The sequence below is a fragment of the Mustelus asterias genome, unplaced genomic scaffold (genome assembly GCF_964213995.1).
Source record: "Mustelus asterias unplaced genomic scaffold, sMusAst1.hap1.1 HAP1_SCAFFOLD_671, whole genome shotgun sequence".
Lineage (NCBI taxonomy): Eukaryota > Metazoa > Chordata > Chondrichthyes > Carcharhiniformes > Triakidae > Mustelus > Mustelus asterias.
Genome location: NW_027590620.1, coordinates 192384 through 210019, shown reverse-complemented (window position 1 = coordinate 210019; position 17636 = coordinate 192384). Strand labels below are relative to the sequence as shown.

The following is a 17636-nucleotide window of genomic DNA, read 5'->3' as shown; positions in this document are numbered from 1 at the left end:
ACAGCATCAATATAATTTTGCCTTCTGTATCAACTGAAGTTGTGTTTCTTGAATGTCCCGCGCTGTACATTATTATTGTTAATGATCTTTTTCTTAAAAACACTATGGATTTTTGCCCTGATTCATGTTATTTTTCTCTCTGATCTCCAGTCTCCATGATAATGATCTCTCAGATTCTTGTGCCGAGGACCTGGCCTCTGCTCTCAGTACAAACCGCTCACTGATAGATCTGAATCTGAGTTACAATAAACTGGGAGATTCTGGAGTGAAACTGCTGTCTGTGGCTCTGAGGAATTCGGAATGTAAAATACAGGAACTGTGGTAAGTAGCAGACTGTGTGAGATTGTGTTTATAATAACTGAATATTCAACAATATAATTTCACCACTGGTATTTGTATAAAAAACACTGCCCATTACTATTGGCGTCAGTTATGAGTAAGGAAAACTGCTTTTCCTCTGACTCCTGTTGCTTCTCTCTCTGATCTCTGAGCAATGGGATGTCAGTCCCACAAACCCTTGTGTTGAGGGAATGGGGGAATAATGTTATGTTTCACCCTCTGAGGTTCTCTCCTCCTCCTCAGATGCCCACAGCTCTCCCGGGACACAGCATCCATTGAAGTGTGAAAAGGGGGAGAGTGAGTGGATGACAGAAAATGGAGGACAGGACATGGCGGTGGAGTCTCACTGTTAGTAACAGATGTCAGTACAGCAGCGAGAAGTGAACTTAGTTCAAGATGCAGAATCAGTTTGGATAGAGATAAGATTTAATAAAGTTTGGGAATCATTTATCGGATCCGAACAACAGTCACAATCTCCAACACAATACACAGGAAAAATAATGGGGCCTTGTAAAAACATATTGCAATAACCACGGGTGACTTTAATCTACATATACAAAGAAGAACAAAGAACCGCACAGCTGAAAAGCTGGGCTGAAAAATGGCAAATGGAGTTTATGTAGGGATGAGGAAACAAGGTTCAGATGGCTCGATTGAGGGTTACAAGTTAGCAAGGAATGAGCTGAAAAAGGGGCTGAGGAGAGCTAGGAGGGGACATGAGAAGTCCTTGGCGGGTCGGATCAAGGAAAACCCCAAGGCTTTTTACTCTTATGTGAGGAATAAAAGAATGACCAGGGTGGGGTTAGGGCCGGTCAAGGACAGTGGTGGGAACTTGTGTATGGAATCAGTAGAGATAGGCGAGGTGATGAATGAATACTTTTCTTCAGTGTTCACCAAGGAGAGGGGCCATGTTTTTCAGGAAGAGAAGGTGTTACAGGCTAATAGGCTGGAGGAAATAGATGTTCGGAGGGAGGATGTATTGGCAGTTTTGAATAAACTGAAGGTCGATAAGTCCCCTGGGCCTGATGAAATGTATCCTAGGATTCTTTGGGAGGCGAGGGATGAGATTGCAGAGCCTTTGGCTTTGATCTTTGGGTCCTCGCTGTCCACGGGGATGGTGCCAGAGGACTGGAGAGTGGCAAATGTTGTTCCTCTGTTTAAGAAAGGGAATAGAAATGACCCTGGTAATTATAGACCGGTTAGTCTGACTTCGGTGGTTGGTAAATTGATGGAAAAGGTCCTTAGGGATGGGATTTACGACCATTTAGAAAGATGCGGATTAATCCGGGATAGTCAGCACGGATTTGTGAAGGGCAAATCGTGCCTCACAAATTTGATAGAATTTTTTGAGGAGGTAACTAGGTGTGTTGATGAAGGTAGGGCGGTTGATGTCATATACATGGATTTTAGTAAGGCGTTTGATAAGGTCCCCCATGGTCGGCTTATGATGAAAGTAAGGAGGTGTGGGATAGAGGGAAAGTTGGCCGATTGGATAGGTAACTGGCTATCTGATCGAAGACAGAGGGTGGTGGTGGATGGAAAATTTTCGGACTGGAGGCAGGTTGCTAGCGGAGTGCCGCAGGGATCGGTGCTTGGTCCTCTGCTCTTTGTGATTTTTATTAATGACTGAGAGGAGGGGGCTGAAGGGTGGATCAGTAAATTTGCTGATGACACAAAGATTGGTGGAGTAGTGGATGAGGTGGAGGGCTGTTGTAGGCTGCAAAGAGACATAGATAGGATGCAAAGCTGGGCTGAAAAATGGCAAATGGAGTTTAACCCTGATAAATGTGAGGTGATTCATTTTGGTAGGACTAATTTAAATGTGGATTACAGGGTCAAAGGTAGGGTTCTGAAGACTGTGGAGGAACAGAGAGATCTTGGGGTCCATATCCACAGATCTCTAAAGGTTGCCACTCAAGTGGATAGAGCTGTGAAGAAGGCATACAGTGTGTTAGCTTTTATTAACAGGGGGTTGGAGTTTAAGAGCCGTGGGGTTATGCTGCAACTGTACAGGACCTTGGTGAGACCGCATTTGGAATATTGCGTGCAGTTCTGGTCACCTCACTATAAGAAGAATGTGGAAGCGCTGGAAAGAGTGCAGAGGAGATTTACCAGGATGCTGCCTGGTTTGGAGTGTCGGTCTTATGAGGAAAGGTTGAGGGAGCTGGGGCTGTTCTCTCTGGAGCGGAGGAGATTGAGGGGAGACTTAATAGAGGTTTATAAAATGATGAAGGGGATAGATCGAGTGAACGTTCAAAGACTATTTCCTCGGGTGGATGGAGCTATTACAAGGGGGCATAACTATAGGGTTCATGGTGGGAGATATAGGAAGGATATCAGAGGTAGGTTCTTCACGCAGAGAGTGGTTGTGGTGTGGAATGGACTGCCTGCAGTGATAGTGGAGTCAGACACTTTAGGAACATTTAAGCGGTTATTGGATAGGCACATGGAGCACACCAGGATGGTAGGGAGTGGGATAGCTTGATCTTGGTTTCAGATGAAGGTCGGCACAACATCGTGGGCCGAAGGGCCTGTTCTGTGCTGTACTGTTCTATGTTCTATGTTCACAGTAACAGGCCCTTCAGCTCACCAAGCCTGTGGCGCCTCCTAACGCTTATTCAGACCCAGAACCTACTGCCAATTTGCGGTTTCTATTCCTCTGTTTGTCTCTTGTTCATGTGTCTACCAAGATGCACCTTGGACATTGGAAACGTGCCTGCTTCTGCCACCTCCATTGGCAGTGCCTTCCAGGCACCCACCACCCTCTGGGTGAAAACTTACCCCACACACCACCCTCGAAACTTTGCTCCTCTCACCTTCAACCTGTGCCCTCTTGTAGTTGACCATTCCACCCTGGAGAAAAGTCTCTGACTATCCACCATATTGATGCTTCTCATAATTGTGGACACCTCCATCCGGTCACCCCTCAGCCTCCCTTTTTGTAGTGAAAGAATCTGTGTTTATACAACATCTCCTCATAACCTAACGTCCTTGACCAGGCAACATTCTGGTAAACCTTCCTTGCACCCTCTCCAAAGCATCCACATCATTCTGGGAGTGTCGCGAACGGAACTGCAAGCAATATTCAAATGTGGCCAACTGAAGTTTCATACAGCTGTAACATAACTTGACAACTTTTATACTCGATGCCCCGGTCGATGAAGACAAGCATGCTGTCTGCCTTCTTGACCAACTCATCCACCTGTGTTGCCACTTTCAGGGATCTGTAGACTTGTACACACAGATCCCTCTGGAGGTCAATGCTCCTGTGGCTTCTTCCATTTACTGTATAAATCACTCAGATTGTCAAAAGTTGAATAGAAGATTCGTTCACAGCATGTATTCAAGCAATTTCTTGGAGAAGCACGTTCCAGTGCCAAACACAAAACAAGCTGCTTTAGACATGGTGATGTGCAAATGTGTGGCGTTTCCAACAAAAATAGATTCCTTTTATTTGGAGAAGAGCAGCAGAAGTGTTCCAGCCGTTGCTAATTCAAGGAGTGTATTAGATTAAGCGAAGATGTGGCACTGGGGTTGGCACTGCTGCCTCACAGAGTCAGATTCCCGGATTCATTCCAGGTTTGGGCGACTGTGGAGTTTTCACGTTCTCCCAGTGTCTGTGTGGGTTTCCTTCGGCTGCGCCTGTTTCCTCCCATAGTCCAAAAAAACTGTGTAGGTTAGGTGGATTGGCCATGCTAAATTGCCCGTTAGTGTCCAAGATGTGTAGTTTAGGTGGATTAGCGGCGTAAATATGTGGGTTACGGGAAACCGGGCAACTGCAGATCTATTAGTCTGACATTAATGGTATGGAAATCCTATAGTAATCTGTAATGAAGGAAGAGATAACAGAACACTTAGAAATTAATGGCAGGATTAGACAGGGCTAACATGGATTCATGAAAGGCTGGCACGGTGACACATTGGTTAACATTGTTGCATCCCAGCCAGGGGCCCGGGTTCAATTCCAGCCTTGGGTGACTGTGTGGAGTTTCTACATTCTCCCCGTGTCTGCGTGTGTTTCCTCTGGGTGCTCCGGTTTCCTCCCACACTCCCAAAGATATGCATGGTAGATGGAGTGGCCATGGTAAAATGGCCCTTAGTGTCCCAACATGTGTAGCTTAGGTGGATTAGCCCGAGTAAATTTGTGAGGTTATGGGGAGCGGACCTTGGTAAGTTACTCTGTCAGTGTGTCTCGATGGGCCGAATGACGATTCCTACACTAGGGATTCTATAGTTGCATGATTCACAAACAAGAGGTTATGAAAGAAAATTGGAGCACATGAGATTGGGAGGAATATACCAGCATGGATTCAGAACGGGTTAGTGGACAGAAACAAGGAGTTGGAATAAATGGGTTATTTTTGGGTTGACAGCCTCTAACTAGTGGAGTACGGCAGGGATCAGTGTTTGGGTTTCAGCTATTCAGAATCTACATGAATGACATGGATGTGGGGATCAAATATAATATTTCCAAATTTGCGAATAATGGAAAACTAGGTGAAAATCTGAATTGTGAGGAGGATGCAAAGATGTTTCAAGGGGATGTGGAGAGGCTCAGGGAGGCTCCACAACTGGAGTAATGTGTACAATGTTGAGCTCTTTACTTAAAAAAGGATAGAATTGTATTGGAACCAGTTCAGAGAAAGTTCACTCGGCTGATTCCTGGGATGGAGGGGTTTATTTTACGAGGGAAATTTGAGCAGATTGGAGCAATATCTATGAATGTTCAGAAGATTAAAAGGTGATCGCATTGAGGGGATGAGACAGGGTGGTTGCTGAGAGGCTGTTTCTTCTTGTAAGAGAGACCAGAGCAAGGGGACAGCTTTTAAAATGTAATTGTCAGTCCCTCAAGACTGAGATGAGGAGAAATTTATTTTTTTAGATGGTGGCTGGTCAGTGGAATTCTCTTCCCTGGAGACTAGTGGCGGCAGAGTCATTGAATATATTCAAGGCTGAGTTAAGAATGATTTTGGATTGAGAAGCGAATCAAGGGTTACGGGGAAAAGAATTGAGACTATAATTAGATCAGCTGTGATGGAGTATGCTCGAGGGGCTGAATGACCTTCTGCTGCTCCGAGGTATTTTGTTCTTATCCCAATACGTCCTTCAGACTGATCTCTGTGACCAGTGAAGGATAAACAAGCTCCATGCTTTGTCCTCACCAGACGCTCTCCTGTGCCCATTCATTAGGCCACCCACTCAACCCATCTCACCAGCAGTAATTACCCACTCTGCCCCCAGGCCTTCCTGATCCAGCACTTCGTCTTCCATTGGCGTAAGGATGGCAAGACCTGGATGTCTCCACTCTTCTTCACTCATTCCCTGATGATGTTTGCTCTCTTTCCAAACACATAAATTGTTACTCATCAAACACATGCAGTATCCCAGGGTTGTCCAACGTGTGGACCAAGGGGCGAATGTGACCCTCGAAGCCCCTCAATGCGGCCCCCGGAGCGAGTTTCCAGAATCTCAGTCACACAGTTCAGTTTGAATGGAAGAATCTGCATGGAGCTGCTCCTCCAATCACATCCCGTTTCTTTCCCATGTTTGCTGCTGATAGGTTTTCGAGCCAATCCGCAGCAAATGTGGGAGAGAAACAATTAGTGATTGATGAGGATTAAACACTAATAATCATCTTTAATTATTACTCATTATTGTGCTCAGCAAGTTTTTCTTTTCATTTCTCAGTTCAGTTTTTCATTGAAATTTCTGCTGTGCCAAACTGTATCATTCTGAAATTTACTCATCGGCCCCTTGAGTGAGAAAAACATTGCCATGTGTTTGCCCAGTGAATATGTTGGTCAGCCCTGCTCGAGCCTATGCTGGTGCCAGCCTAAGGGACATGTCTCTGACAGTCAATGCTGCTGCCTTTGCATTGTAAGAGTTTTAACACCAGGTTAAAGTCCAACAGGTTTATTTGGTAGCAAATACCATTAGCTTTCGGAGCGCTGCTCCTTCGTCAGATGGAGTGGAAATCTGCTCTCAAACAGGACACAGAGACACAAAATCAAGTTACAGAATACTGATTAGAATGCGAATCCCTACAGCCAACCAGGTCTTCAAGAGACAGATAATGTGAGAGAAGGCAGCATTAAGCACAGGTTACAGAGATGTGTATTGTCTCCAGACAGCACGGCCAGTGAGATTCTGCAAGTCCTTTGCATTGCCAGTGTCTGGGTGGAGATGTTCTTTCCACAATTTCCCCCTCATCCTTATTCACATATCAGGCTGTGCTGCACTCACCGTGACAGAACACATCAGGACATTGATCCTTTTCCACTCTGTAACCACGGGTCTGAAACCTGCTCACCTCCCAGCAATCTCCATCCAGACTGGCTTGTACCGATGGGATAATCTCCTCCCATCCTGAGGGAACAGGACCTCCCTCTGAGCCTGAGCAGCCGGGTGGAGCCCCTCTAGGGAGGGGAAGGGGTCGGGGGGCAAGCCTTGTTCTGCTTTCTGACATTTCAGCCCCTCATTCAATAAGCAGAGCTCCCTCGCTGCTCCCTCCAGAGCTGCAGTGTTTGAACGTCCTGTTGGCTGCCTTTGGAGATGGTGCCAGCATTGCCTGAACCGGGACTGCCCCCTGCCCAGGCTGCCTCAGTGGGCAGCTCCCCCTGCCTGCCAGCCGTTAATTGTCCGCCTCTGACAATATCACCTTCATAACTCTGCCTATCCTGCCCACACGGACACACCACCCATTTCCAATCCCCATCCTGGGACTTCAGAGCTTCTGGTAAAATCACAGCCATAATCTTCAACCTCACCACAAACTGCATTCCCAAACCACTGACCATCCCATGTCCCTCCTGAGCCACTCCGAGTAAGGACATGGGGATCCTGTGATTTATGGTCCTGTCCCATCATCATTTTTATCATTTAATCACTCCTGTAATTCCAGTTTGTCCTTTCTTTGTTTCTTCCCCAGCCACCCACCGCTGTCACTTCAAACCTGTCAATTCACTGCCCGTTCCCAGTTCCAATGGAAGCTCAAACTTTACCCCTGTTTCTCTCTTCACAAATACTTAGCTTGCTTCACAAATACCTACCTGCTGAGCATTTCCAGTTTATTTATATTTCATTTTCAGCATTGAGTATTTCCTCATTCTACAGAAATGCAGGTTGTGTTTTTGGAATGTCTCATACAATACATTATTATTGCTATTAACAGTATTATTTAAAACACTGGGGATTGAGCCTGATTCCTGTTATTCCTCTCTCTGGTCTCCAGTCTGCATAAGAACACTCTCACAGATTCTTGTGCTGAGGATCTCGCCTCCGCTCTCAGTACAAACCAGACCCTGAGGATTCTGAACCTGGAATCAAACTCCTTCACAGATCAATCTGTCCCTGCTCTTCGCCGCCTCATACTGACCTGCAGGAGTCTGGAGGGGATCTGGTGAGTGTTTGTGTTAATTTTTAGTGTAACAATTAAAATATAAATGGATTTAAAATATAAATGGGCCTGAATCTTCCAAGCAGCGGCGGTGGTAAGCAGATTGGCGCTATGTGTGAAAATCCTCCCAACCTGAAACTGCTGCATATTTCTCCCAGAATCTTCAGCACAGCGACACCGGGAGCTCCACCAGAGCAGAGTCAGGGAAGAGAGAGCACAAACCCTATTTACAGCACAGTGACCCCGGGGAGCTCCATCAGAGCAGAGTCAGGGAAGAGAGAGCACACACCCTATTTACAGCACAGTGACCCCGGGGAGCTCCATCAGAGCAGAGTCAGGGAAGAGAGAGCACAAACCCTATTTACAGCACAGTGACCCCGGGGAGCTCCATCAGAGCAGAGTGGACTCACGGTAGAGCGAGCACACCTTATTTACAGCACAGTGACCCCGGGGAGCTCCATCAGAGCAGACTAGAGTCAAGGAAGAGAGAGCACGCACCCTATTTACAGCAGTGACCCCGGCGATCTCCATCAGAGCAGAGTGGACTCACGGTAGAGCGAGCACACCCTATTTACAGCACAGTGACCCTGGGGAGCTCCATCAGAGGAGAGTGGAGTCGCGGTAGAGCGAGCACACCTTATTTACAGCACAGTGACCCCGGGGAGCTCCATCAGAGCAGAGTGGAGTCACGGTAGAGCGAGCACACCTTATTTACAGCACAGTGACCCCGGCGATCTCCATCAGAGCAGAGTGGACTCACGGTAGAGCGAGCACACCTTATTTACAGCACAGTGACCCCGGGGAGCTCCATCAGAGCAGAGTGGAGTCGCGGTCGAGCGAGCACACCCTATTTACAGCACAGTGACCCTGGGGAGCTCCATAAGTGTTAGTTGATTGTGGGAGTGAATGGGTTGGTGTGTCGCTGGATGAATGGTTCATCAGGGAGCTGAGGAGAGGTTCAAGGATTAGTTCTGGGCGTCGGGAGGGTGGTCGAGTTGTATTGTGTTGGGTTGGAGGGTTAATCAGCAGTTTGGATGGTGGCTGGGAGTTGGTAATGTTGTTGGGTGTCTAGTTAGATTTGGTTGCGTGGTCGGGTGTTGGGATTGGTTTATAGCTTTGGAGAGTAGTGGGTTGGGGTTGGTTCTTGAGTAATCAGTTTAAGTCAGAGATATAGTCAAGAATGTATTCAAGAGGCGGCTGCATATAGCACTTGGGGCGAACAGGATCAGAGATTATGGGGAGAAAGCAGGATTCGGCTTTTGAGTTGGACGATCAGCCATGATTGTGATGGATGGTGAAGTAGGCTTAAAGGGCCAAATGGCCTCCTCCTGCTCCTATCTTCCATGTTTCTATGTCAGGTCAGGAGAGGGTGGGACGGATGAGGCCAAGTTGGGAGGTTTAGTCAGAGTTGTTCAAGTGCTGGAGCGGAGGTAGAGATGATTTACGGGAGTGATAGCCTGTCAGGGGAAGATACCAGCAGTAGCCAGGCCTGTGACACCACAGCTGGTTCTGCTGTGGGACAGGGTCGGGCAAAGAGCAAACGACATAAATAGGAAAAGGGATGAGATCCTGAAATGTGAATATAGAGAGTTAGGCAGAAGGCTAACGTGTAGGACCTCGAAGGTAGTAATTTCAGGACTACTATCGGTACCACGTGCTAGTGAGAGTAGGAATAGGAGGATTAGGCAGATGAATGACTGGCTTGAGAGCTGGGGCAGGGATTTAGATTTTTGGATCATTGGGATCTTTTCTGGGGAAGGGCTGATCTGTTCAAGAGGGATGGGTTACATTTGAACTGGAGGGGGACTAACATCCTGGCGAGGAGATTTGCTCGAGCAGCTCGGGAGCGTTTAAACTAGTTTGGCAGGGGGGTGGGATCCAAAGCAGGAGGGAGACAGAAGAGAAGTTTGAGGACAGCACGGAAGTTAAAGAGAGCACGTAAATTAGTAAAGGCAGTGTCAGTAATCCTAGTACCAGACACATCAGACAGAAGCAAAGCAGACAGCAAGGGAAGTCCAGATTAAACTGCATTTATTTCAATGCAAGAGGCCTGACGGGTAAGGCAGATGAACTCAGTGCATTGATGGGTACGTGGGACTGGGATATTATAGCAATTACTGAAACATGGCTAAGGGAGGGACAGGACTGGCAGCTCAATGTTCCAGGGTACAGATGCTATAGGAAAGATAGAACAGGAGGTAACAGAGGAGAGAGAGTTGCACTTTTGATTAGGGAAAGCATCACGGCCGTACTGAGAAGGGAAATATCCAAGGGTTCGGCCACTGAGTCTATATGGGTAGAACTGAGAAATAAGAAGGGGGAAATCACTTTGATAGGGTTGTACTATAGGCCCCCAAATAGTCAGCGGGAAATTGAGGAGCAAATTTGTAAGGAGTTTGCAGATAGCTCCAAGAAAAATAGGGTTGTAATAGTCGGAGATTTTAATTTTCCCAACATTGACTGGGACAGCCATAGTATTAGAGGGTTGGATGGAGAGAAATTAGTTGAGTGTCTTCAGGAGGAATTTCTCATTCAATATGTGGATGGCCCGACTAGAGAGGGGGCAAAACTTGACCTCCTCTTGGGAAATAAGGAAGGGCAGGTGACAGAAATGTGAGTGAGGGATCACTTTGGGACTAGTGACCATAAGTCTATTAGTTTTAAGATAGCTATGGAGAATGATAGGTCTGTCCCAAAAGTTAATATTCTAAATTGGGGCAAGGCCAATTTTGATGGTATCAGGCAGGAACTTTCAAAAGCTAACTGGGGGTGTCTGTGGGAAGGAAGAGGGACGTCTGGTAAGTGGCACGCTTTCAAAAGTGTGTTAACCAGGGTTCAGGGTAAACACATTCCTCTTAGAGTGAAGGGCAAGGCTGGCAGAAGTCGGGAACCCTGGATGACTCGGGATATTGAGGCCCTGCTCAAGAGGAATAAAGAGGCACATGACGTGCATAGGCAGCTGGGATCAAGTGAATCTCTTGAAGAGTATAGGGGGTGTAGGAGTAGAGTTCAGAGAGAAATCAGGAGGGCAAAAAGGGGACACAAGATTGTTTTGGCAGATAAGGCAAAGGAGAATCCAAACAGCTTCTACAAATACATAAAGGGCAAAAGAGTAACAAGGGAGAGAGTAGGGGCTCTTTAGGATCAACAAGGCAATCTATGTGTGGATCCACAAGAGATGGGTGAGATCCTAAATGAATATTTCTCATCAGTATTTACTGTTGAGAAAAGCATGGATGTTAGGGAACTTAGGGAAATAAATATTGATGTCTTGAGGAGTGTACATATTACAGAGGAGGTGGTGCTGGAAGTTTCAAAGCGCATCAAAGTCGATAAATCCCCGGGACCTGATGAGGTGTATCCCAGGACGTTGTGGGAGGCTAGGGAGGAAATTGCGGGTCCCCTAGCCGAGATATTTAAATCATCGATAGTCACGGTTGAACTGCCTGAAGATTGGAGAGTGGCAAATGTTGTGCCTTTGTTTAAAAAGGGCTGCAGGGAAAAGCCTCGAAACTAAAGGCCAGTGAGCCTCACATCTGTGGTGGGTAAATTGTTGGAAGGCATTTTGAGGGACAGGATCTACAGGCATTTAGAGATGCAAGAACTGATTCGGGACTGTCAGCGTGGCTTTGTGAGTGGAAAATCATGTTCACAAATCTGATTGAGTTTTTTGAAGGGGTAACCAAGAAGGTAGATGAGGGCAGTGCAGTTGATGTGTCCATGGACACTGATTAGATGCTCTGACTGTGACTGTTAATGTATGAAATGAGAGGGGAGAGATACAAAATGGTGCACTTGGAATACTGTGTGTGCAATTCTGGTCACCCTATTATAGAAAGGATATTATTAAACTAGAAAGAGTGCAGAAAAGATTTACTAGGATGCTATTGGGACTTGATGGGTTGAGTTACAAGGAGAGGCTAATAGATTGGGAGTTTTTTCCTTGGAGCGTAGGAGGCTGAGGGGTGACCTTTTCAGGTCTATAAAATAATGAGGGGCTTAGATCAGCTAGTTGGTTGATATCTTTTCCCAAAGGTGGGGGAGTCTAAAACTAGAGGGCATAGGTTTAAGTTGAGAGGGGAGAGATACAAAAGTGTCCAGAGGGACAATTCTTTCACAAACAGGGTGGTGAGTGTCTGGAATAAGCTGCCAGAGGCAGTAGTAGAGGCGGGCACAATTTTATCTTTCAAAAAGCATTTAGACAGTTACATGGGCACTATGGGTCCAGAGGGATATGGGCCAAATGCGGGTAATTGGGATTAGTTTCAGGGTTTTTTAAAAAGCGGGTGGCATGGACAAGTTGGGCCTGTTTCCATGCTGTAAACCTCTGTGACTCTATGAGTGGGTCTAGTCAGATTGTGGGAGGTGGACTATGGGGATCAGTGGGAAGTGATTGGGGGACTCGCTCGTGCTATTCAGGTATTAGCCCAGGTGGTGAGCTGTCTAACATTACCTGAGTAACTATCCAGGTAAACTTTGTGGATCTGTCCCAAGTATCTGACTCTAACTGCAGCAGGGGAGTTCCCCAGTAGTAGTTAATACCTCTGGGACAATTCCCAGGTAGATCAGTGCGTCAGGACATCCACAGGGTCCCGATGCTCATCTTCGGATGTGTGTCTGGTCTCTGGCGATCCAGAGACCAGAAGATTTGTCCCATTAACTCCAGTCTCCTGTTGTTTACTCTGTTGTTCAATCTGTTTATTTCCTGTTTCATCTTTAATCTGTTTCAGGCTGTTTGGTAATCAGTTCAGTCCAAATGGAGAGAGACAGCTGGAGTCGCTGCGGGAATCCAGACGGGGACTGAGAGTGACAGTGTGGACATTTCAATCTATAAACATTGCTGCTCCACCGGTTACAGTGAAATCCTGAATTGTGAAGATCTTCGACAGCTCCTTCCAAACCCTTCATTCCTGCCCCTCTCCCTCCCTATTCCATCAGCCCCTCCAGCCTGGCACTGATTTCCCTGCTTACCTGGTTTCCCAGCTGGAAAACTGTTGTAGTTTTAGTCTCCACATTGGAGGAAAGATTGCTGCAAACCATTGTTTAAGCAGCAATGTGTTGTCAGTGTTCTCAGCAACAGAGTCTTCAACCTCCTTTCAAAATGGAGCAGCAGAGATCATTCTCCAGAGAGAGAACAGTGTGTGTGTGATTCTGACAGTACCCAGCAGAGGGCAGATTGGTCAATCTTGTCAGAGTTTCCTCTCTGTCTCTGTGAATGAATGAAAGGCTCCACCAGCCTCTCCTCAAAACCTCTTTCACTATCTGGTGATTAAAGTGACACAATGCCACCATCTGCTGGTGGCACCCAGCTACTGCAGGGGCTGTTCTTCGTGAGCCTCAGACAAGTTCAGTCAGTCCCATGTCTGCATCTGGGACCCGGTTTCTGCAGCGTGAATATTGAACAATATTGACAGGGATTGGAGTTTGCAGCAGGAACCCCGGCTGGTGAATTAACCCTTTTATCACCAGACACTGTACATGAACTCTGTTCCCTCATTCCCTATGGGAGATATTGTCTGGAGGTTGTCGTTGGGGATGATCTCAGACTGTAATGTGTACATTTGGTGCAGTTATCAGACACTAATCCCATTCAGAATGGGAGTGGGTAAACTCTGCTGCACTCTGTAACTCCTCTGTCAGACATTGTCAGTTTTAATCTTACACAGTGGATCAGTTTTTTTTTAATGTTTCCAAGATAATTCTCTCAATCTCACAGACTGATTCTTTGAAAATTGGAAATACAAACATTTTGAGACACAATTACAACCTTTAATCACATTTTGTCCGTGTTCGAAAAGAAAATAATTTCCAAACAAACTATTCCCCTTTTGCAACTCTTGCTTTCCAATTCCACAGGTTTCGGTGAGACAGAGAGCAGCTCAGTTGGAATCCAAATGCTCTCATTCCACTCTCGCCCCCCTCCCGTTTACCCTGCCAATTATCAACCTCAACAAAAGTTCCCACATATTTATCTGGGACAGTTTCAGTGTTGAAGCAGGGTGACCATTCCTTAACCCACAACACATTCACACGGTAAATGTTGCTTCAATTATTTCTGGAACTGTTCACATCTCAAATGCATAGGTTGATTAACGTGATTCCGTTCCAAAGATGGAATGCGTTTCTGTTTTATAATCTCAATCTCTCACAGGCACTGACATCCCCACGTAAAAACACACAATCACAAGCATAATCTCACACAGACACTCGCACAGAGACACAATCATGGAAACTGTCTCACACGGACATACACATACACACATCTGCACATCCTACACACATCCCTCCAGATGCACACACTGACACCCACACACTCATTCACACACTGACAAACTTATACATATGCTCACAGGAACAGAAAAACACACCCTCTCGAACACTCACATATAAATCCACATACTGACACACAGAGAGACTTAGAGAGAAAAACACAGAATCTCTGTTAAATACACACAACACGCAGCCATACACCCACAGAAACACATCACAAACCCATGCATTACAGCGGTTAATGAATTCTCAGCACCCCATCACCAAATGAAATTGAAGTTGGACGACAGTGATAACATTTCCTCTGAAACCGACATCCCTAGAATGAAAGCAACACAGGAACACTGGCGCAGCATTGCACAGGATCGGAGCCTCGGAAATGCAGTTTGCTCTTTCCTTGTTCCTTCCATCTCACTGAGCAGATGCAGAGCGAGAGCATCGAAAGCGAGAATTCACAATTTCACTCTGTCCCCGCACACTCACCTCAGCTTTATTTAATTTCTGAATATATGATTTATTTTGGATTACCCCAAAGATCTCAGGACAGATGCATGATGTCAGATATTACCATTATTTATCAAACTGTTTATTTTACCATGACAGATGTTGCTGCTCTGTAATTGTAATGGATATTCCTAATTTTATCATCTGTATAGCTGTAGTTATTTACAATTAAATACATACTGGTTATTTAGTTAAATGCTAATTGTGAATCATTGGAATGCTGAAACTAATACGTACACAAGCTAATAAAGAGCGGGGGACTAGTGCAAAGATTGTAGCTAACAGTGAGCGTGAAACTGAAAAGACCATAAGATACAGGAGCAGAATTCAGCTATTCTGCTCATCGAGTCTACTCCACCATTTAATCACAGCTGATAAGTTTCCAAACCCATTCTCCCGCCTTTCCCCCATAACATTTGATCCCCTGACCAATCAAGAAAGTGACTACCTCTGTCTTAAATGCACTGAATGAGAGAGAGAGAGAGCGAGGGGGAGGGTAGGTGAAGAGCGAGTGAGGGAGGAGAGAGGGGGAAGAGTGTGTAATGGGGGAGCACGATGGGAGATAGTGTGAGGGGAGAATAGGTGAAGAGCGAGTGAGGGAGAGAGATAGTGAGAGGAGAGATAATGATGTGGAGGGTGAGAGGACAGAAAGTAAGGGGAGGGTGTGACGGGGCGAGAGCGACCTGGAGTGAGAGTGAGGGGGAAGAGAATGAGGTGTAGGGAGTGAGGGGGAAATTGAGGAGGAGGGAGTGACGGGGAAGAAATTGAGGGGGAGAGTGAGTGGGAAGAAAGTGATGGAGCACCTGATGGGGAGTGAGTGAGGGGATGAGAGGCTGAGGGAGAAGAGAATGAGAGGTAGAGGGTGAGGGTGAAAAAGGTGAGGGTGAAGTCAGTGGGGGGGAGACAGCGCGAGGGTGCAGGGGAGAGAGTGCAGGGGAGGGTAGGTGAAGAGCGAGTGAGGCCAGAGTGAGGGGGGGGGGGTGGTGGGGCGGGGGGGGGGGGAGAGTGTGAGGGCAGAGCATGATGGCAGATAGCGTGACGGGAGAGGGAGTGAGAGGGGAATAGGTGAAGACCGAGTGAGGGAGAGAGACGGAGAGAGAGTGATGGGGAGAGTGAGAGGAGAGAGAGTAAGGGAACAGGATGTGAGGGGGAGAGCGTGACGGGGAGAGAGTGAGCTGGAGTGAGAGTGAGGGGGAGAGAGAATGAGGGGGAAGAAAGTTCGGAATAAATTGATGGGGAGGGAGCGACCTGGAGTGAGAGTGAGGGGGAAGAGAATGAGGTGTAGGGAGTGAGGGGGAAATTGAGGAGGAGGGAGTGACGGGGAAGAAATTGAGGGGGAGAGTGAGTGGGAAGAAAGTGATGGAGCACCTGATGGGGAGTGAGTGAGGGGATGAGAGGCTGAGGGAGAAGAGAATGAGAGGTAGAGGGTGAGGGTGAAAAAGGTGAGGGTGAAGTCAGTGGGGGGGAGACAGCGCGAGGGTGCAGGGGAGAGAGTGCAGGGGAGGGTAGGTGAAGAGCGAGTGAGGCCAGAGTGAGGGGGGGGGGGTGGTGGGGCGGGGGGGGGGGGGGAGAGTGTGAGGGCAGAGCATGATGGCAGATAGCGTGACGGGAGAGGGAGTGAGAGGGGAATAGGTGAAGACCGAGTGAGGGAGAGAGACGGAGAGAGAGTGATGGGGAGAGTGAGAGGAGAGAGAGTAAGGGAACAGGATGTGAGGGGGAGAGCGTGACGGGGAGAGAGTGAGCTGGAGTGAGAGTGAGGGGGAGAGAGAATGAGGGGGAAGAAAGTTCGGAATAAAGTGATGGGGAGGGAGTGAGGGGATGAGAGGCTGAGGGAGAAGAGAATGAGAGGTAGACTGAGAGGGAGAGAGGGTGAGGGAGAAAGAGTGAGGGGGAGGCGGTGAGAGGGAAGAGATTTTGGGGAATAGAGTGAGATGCAGAGATTGAACGGGAGATATTGTGAGGGGTAAAGAGGGTAAGGAGGCGTGATTGTGAGGGGGAGAAAGTGAGGGCAGATAGAGTGAGCTAGAGTAGGTGAAGAGTGAGTGAGGGGACAGCGCGATGGGAAATCGATAGATTGAAGAGAGGGGGGAAGGGGGAGTGAGGGGAGAAGGTGAGGAATGAATGAGGGAGAGAGCGTCAGAGGAGGGAGAGTGACAGGGAGAGTGTAAGGGGAGAGAGTCTGACGGAGAGAGGGTGACAGGAGATAGAGTGAGGGGGGAGAATAAGAGGAGAGAGAGTGATGGGCAGAGAGAGAGTGAGGGGAAGCGAGAGAGTGACGAGAGAGATTGAGGGAGTGAGATTGAGAGGAAGGGGGAGAGAGTGAGGAGAGTAAGTGAGGGGAACAGTGAAGGGAGACAGCGTGAGCAGGAGAGAGGCTGAGGGGATAGTAAAAGAGAGTGAGGTGGGATAGTGTGATAGCAGACTGAGGGGAAAGACGGTGAGGGGGAGAGAATCGGGGGAGTGAGTGAAGGCGAAGAAAGTGACGGGGAGAAAGTGAGGGGGAGATAATGGGGGGAGAGAGAGAGACTAAGGGAGAAACAGTAATGGGAAGAGTTTGAGGGCAGAGACTGAGGGGGAGAGAGTGAAGGAGAAGGGATTGAGAGAATGAGGGGCAAGAAATTAAGGGGGAGAATGAGGGGGACGAAAGTGATGTGGAGAGAAGCTGAAGGGAGAGAATGAGGGGAGATTGAAGGGGAGAGAGTGAGGAGGAAGAAAGTAAGGAGGAGATAGGGGAAAGAGTGAGGAGGAGGGAGTGTGGAAAAAATGAGGGGGAGGAAAGTGAGGGAGAAAGGGGAGGGAGTGAGGAGACGAGAGGCTGAGGGAGAAGAGAATGAGGGGGAGAGAGGGTGGGGGAGAGAGAGTGAGGTTGAACAGAGTGAGGCAGGTTCAGTGAGAGAGTGAGGGGAAAGATTTAGGGGAATAGAGTGCGGTGGAAGAGATTGACCGGTAGAGAGGGTGAGGGGGGAGTGATTGTGAGTGGGGAGAAAGTGAGGGTAGATAGAGTGAGGGTAGAGGTCGTGAGGGGGAAAGTAGGTGAAGAGTGAGTGAGGGGGGAGATAGGGAGGGGAGAGAGTGAGGGGAGACCACGTTGGGAGTTCGAGTGAGGCAAGTAAGGGGAGAGGGACTA

At 47.6% G+C, this 17636-nt stretch overlaps 1 protein-coding gene across 2 annotated transcripts in view; it reads left to right on the top strand.

Moving 5' to 3' along the window:
- Positions 1-14705, top strand: part of LOC144487245 (NACHT, LRR and PYD domains-containing protein 3-like) — a 31279-nt gene extending 16574 nt beyond the window's left edge. Inside the window, exons 5-7 of one of the 2 annotated variants that reach the window (XM_078205329.1) lie at positions 151-321; positions 7571-7738; positions 12466-14705. In XM_078205329.1, coding sequence (XP_078061455.1) covers positions 151-321; positions 7571-7738; positions 12466-12604 — 478 coding nt within the window. In that variant the 3' untranslated portion in view covers positions 12605-14705. Of the gene's footprint in view, positions 1-150; positions 322-7570; positions 7739-12465 lie in introns of those variants that run through there. The other variant, XR_013496380.1, reaches the window with a different exon arrangement.
- The last annotated feature ends 2931 nt before the right edge of the window (positions 14706-17636 follow it).